The 4484-nt window shown below is 44.0% G+C and overlaps 1 protein-coding gene across 1 annotated transcript; it reads right to left on the bottom strand.

Annotated features, from left to right (window-relative positions):
- Positions 1 to 2107: 2107 nt before the first annotated feature.
- LOC307233599 (E3 ubiquitin-protein ligase TRIM39-like) lies at positions 2108 to 4000 on the bottom strand (the record flags this gene model as incomplete). The annotated part of the gene is made up of 1 exon (XM_080004949.1): positions 2108 to 4000. One exon carries the CDS (start codon positions 3998 to 4000, stop codon positions 2354 to 2356), a length of 1647 nt encoding a protein of 548 aa, XP_079861075.1. The 3' UTR covers positions 2108 to 2353.
- Between the last annotated feature and the right edge of the window lie 484 nt (positions 4001 to 4484).

The following is a 4484-nucleotide window of genomic DNA, read 5'->3' as shown; positions in this document are numbered from 1 at the left end:
TATAAGCATGAGCCGTATTAGCATGAGCTGTCTTAGAATTAGCCGTCTTAGCATCAGCTGTCCTAGCATTAGCCGAATTACCATTAGCTGTATTAGCATTAGCCGTATTAAAATTAGTTGTCTTTGCATTAGCCGTCTAACCATGGGCTGTCCTAGCGTTAGCCAAATTAGCATGAGCTGTATTAGCATTTCCCGTATTAGCATTAGCCGTATAAGCATGAGCCGTATTAGCATGAGCTGTCTTAGAATTAGCCGTCTAACATGAGCTGTATTAGCATTTGCCGTATTAGCATTAGCCGTATAAGCATGAGCCGTTTTAGAAAGAGCCGTCTTAGCATGAGCCGTCTTAGAATTAGCATTAGTTGTTTTAGCATTAGCGGTCTAACCGTGAGCTGAATTAGCATTTGCAATATTATCATTAGCCGTCTGGGCATTAGCCGTCTAACCATGAGCTGAATTAGCATTAGTTGTTTTAGCATTAGCAGTCTAACCATGAGCTTAATTAGCATTAGGCGTCTTAGCATTAACCGGGTAACCATGAGCTGAATTAGCATTAGCCGTATTAGCATTGGTTGCTTTAACATTAGCCGTCGAACCATGAGCTGAATTAGCATTAGCCGTATTAGCATTAGCCGTCTTAGCATTAGCCGGGTAACCATGAGCTGAATTAGCATTAGCCGTATTAGCATTAGTTGCTTTAACATTAGCAGTCTAACCTTGGGCTGATTTAGCATTAGCCGTATTAGCATTAGCCGTCTCACCATGGGCTGTCCTAGCGTTAGCCAAATTAGCATGAGCTGTATTAGCATTTGCCGTATTAGCAATAGCCGTATAAGCATGAGCCGTATTAGCATGAGCTGTCTTAGAATTTGCCGTCTAACATGAGCTGTATTAGCATTAGCCGTATAAGCATGAGCCGTATTAGCATTAGCCGTTTTAGAAAGAGCCGTCTTAGCATGAGCCGTCTTAGAATTAGCATTAGTTGTTTAGCATTAGCGGTCTAACCGTGAGCTGAATTAGCATTAGCCGTATTATCATTAGCCGTCTTGGCATTAGCCGTCTAACCATGAGCTGAATTAGCATTAGTTGTTTTAGCATTAGCAGTCTGACCATGAGCTTAATTAGCATTAGCCGTATTAGCATTAGGCGTCCTAGCATTAGCCGGGTAACCATGAGCTGAATTAGCATTAGCCGTATTAGCATTGGTTGCTTTAACATTAGCCGTCTAACCATGAGCTGAATTAGCATTAGTTGTTTTAGCATTAGCAGTCTTACCATGAGCTGAATTAGCATTAGCCGTCTGGGCATTAGCCGTCTAACCATGAGCTCAATTAGCATTAGTTGTTTTAGCATTAGCAGTCTTACCATGAGCTGAATTAGCATTAGCCGTCTGGGCATTAGCCGTCTAACCATGAGCTCAATTAGCATCAGTTGTTTTAGCATTAGTAGTCTGACCATGAGCTGAATTAGCATTAGTTGTTTTAGCATTAGCAGTCTGACCATGAGCTTAATTAGCATTAGCCGTATTAGCATTAGGCGTCCTAGCATTAGCCGGGTAACCATGAGCTGAATTAGCATTAGCCGTATTAGCATTGGTTGCTTTAACATTAGCCGTCTAACCATGAGCTGAATTAGCATTAGTTGTTTTAGCATTAGCAGTCTTACCATGAGCTGAATTAGCATTAGCCGTCTGGGCATTAGCCGTCTAACCATGAGCTCAATTAGCATCAGTTGTTTTAGCATTAGCAGTCGAACCATGGGCTGAATTAGCATTAGCCGTCTTAGCATTAGCCGGGTAACCATGAGCTGAATTAGCATTAGCCGTATTAGCATTAGTTGCTTTAACATTAGCAGTCTAACCTTGGGCTGAATTAGCATTAGCCGTATTAGCATTAGCCGTCTTAGCATTAGCCGTCTAACCATGAGCTGAATTAGCATTAGCATTAGGTGAGATGAGGAGACGATTCCATTCGTAGTTTGAAGCCTTTATTGTTCAAACCAAAAAGCAAATGTCCTCAGTGAAGCACAAAGAAACCAACGTCATCAAGTCCAAAAACAGTTCTGTTCACATCAAACTAAACATTTAAAAAGAAGCTTTTACGATGGAAACAAGAGAAAAACACCAAAAAAGGGAGAAATGGAGGAAAAAAAGAATGATGTCCATGTTATTTTTACAAACATTATAAGTGATGACATCAAAGTAAAGAACACCTCACACAACATGTTGTAAATGTTTGTCATGTCACTCACTCATTGTAGTGGCTGCAAGTGGCTCTGGATGAAAGCATCTGAACAATGGAGATCAAAGTGTAAAGATACAAATGTGCTGTGGCTGGATGAGAGCTCATTGTTTTCACCTCAGAGCTGTGATCCTCAGTGACACTTTATTGGAATAAACTAAACTTGGGTTAAACGCTGGATAGATCTTCTCGGTGAATGTGCAGCCTGTGAAGGAGTAGATATGATCCTTTGCCTCCACATGGTAGAAGGAAACTAGCCCTTCCTCATAGTCTACAAACACCCCAACTTTGGACATATTTTGTTTACAGGATAGTTTAACCCCAGAAGAAGTTATTTTATCTCCATATATAAACCAGCAGCCATCTTTAGTGCTGAGAGATAAACCTTCCTTCCTGTTGACTGACTCTTTGAACACTCCTAAACACCAGTCCTCCCCTTCCACCTCAACCTCAAAATAAAATATCCCTGAAGTGAAACCTTCTCTTCCCAGAACAAATCTATAATAATCAAATCGTTTTGGATTATCAGGGAGCTGCTGATATTTGTCTCCAAGTGTCACTTGTTTGCCATCACCAGACACTATCAGCAGTGGATGTGCTGTATCAGGGTCCAGGGTCACATCCACTGTGTACAGCTGCTGCATCAGCCTCAGTCTGACATCTATCGCTAAGTTTTCCAGATCTTCCTCGACCAAGGACGTTCTGACCAGAATTCTCTCCATTTCCTGAGCGATTGTCTTCTCCAACTGTGCTACGGCCAATCCAAGCCTCGGCCGATGGAGATGAGTGCGTACGGGTATATCAGACAAGTCCTTGGCATGTGGAGAGGAGAAGACGGATGGGAGGCGCTGGAGGAGCTGGAGGTGGTCCTCAGCGTGTGAGAGATGCTCCATCTCGCTGCTCCTCCGCTGGAGCTCTGTGATTTCCTGCTCCAGCTCTGTGATGCACTCTTCAGCCTGTTTCTCTGCTGCTTTTTGCTTCTCCTCGATGGCTGAGATCAGCTCATCCTGCTTCGTCCGGACGGAGGCCATCAAAGCGGCGACGGCCTCCGCCCACTCCGCTATCTCTTTCTCTGCGACTGTCTTACCCTCCTCCACCGAGCGCTCGATCTCTTCCACCTTCCGTCGTCGTTCTTCTATCATCTCCTGATATTCCGGTATCCTCTTCCCCAGCTGGACCTTGCGGCGCTCGTACTCTTCCTCTACGGGCACCGTTTCGTGACCCTTGTGTTCCGTGCACATGACGCAGACACAGAGCTGCTCAGTCCTGCAGTAGAGATCTAAAAGCTTATCGTGTTTCTTACAGATCCTGTCCTCCAGGTTCTCTACAGGGTTGATCAGCTTGTGTCTCTTCAGGGCTGCCACCCTCTGATGGGGCTCCAGGTGAGTCTCACAAAAAGAGGCTGAACACACCAGGCAGGACTTCAGGGCCTTGAGCTTGGTGCCTGGACAGATGTCACAGAGCACCGCCCCTTCCTCTTGGTTGTGGTGGTTGGAACCGGCAGCTTTAACATGAACAGCCATCTTGAAATGAGCAGCCACCACCTCAGATATTAAAGTATTGACACAGACATCGGGTCTTTTTTCAAATGACTTTTTACACATTGGGCAATTATACTGTTCACATTCGTCCCAATATTTGGTGACACAGGCCTTGCAGAAGTTGTGTCCACATGAAATGGTAACAGGTTCGGCAAACACGTCCAGACAGATGGAACATATGAACTGTTCCGGGTCCAGGAGATCGGTGGCTGAGGCCATGGCTGGAGGAGAGGAGAGAGGAGAGAATGACACAGAGACATGGGGAGCAGATGACAACAAGAGCAAAGCTTATTTTTGTTTCCGTGGTTTAGAACCAGGAGCTCATTCACAAGGTCACCAACTTCAACCTTTCAAACATATATTTGGTGGTGAATTGTGTTGTCAGAACAGTCTTTTTTCAAAAAATACTCAAACTACATGATGACTGACATGAAATGCAAAAGGATTGGACCATTTTACTAAAATGACTGCAAAAATAAAACACTTCCCCCTCCACCCTACTGCTTGTTTCTGTTGATGATCTCAATGAACGTCACAAGTTTATGCTCCACAAAGCTCCCAAAAACCCTCTGCTCAACACGTCACTTGATCAAATATTTTCATTAAAAAAAAACAACGACCGACCAAGAATCACAGACATTCAAGACAGAACTGACCTGTATCCTTCGTGTGACTGTGAAAGAGAAACTGGATTCTTTTAAGT

The sequence above is a fragment of the Zeus faber genome (genome assembly GCF_960531495.2).
Source record: "Zeus faber genome assembly, chromosome: 8".
NCBI lineage: Eukaryota > Metazoa > Chordata > Actinopteri > Zeiformes > Zeidae > Zeus > Zeus faber.
The sequence above is the reverse complement of the archived record's forward strand: the minus strand, read 5'-3'. Positions and strand labels throughout refer to the sequence as shown.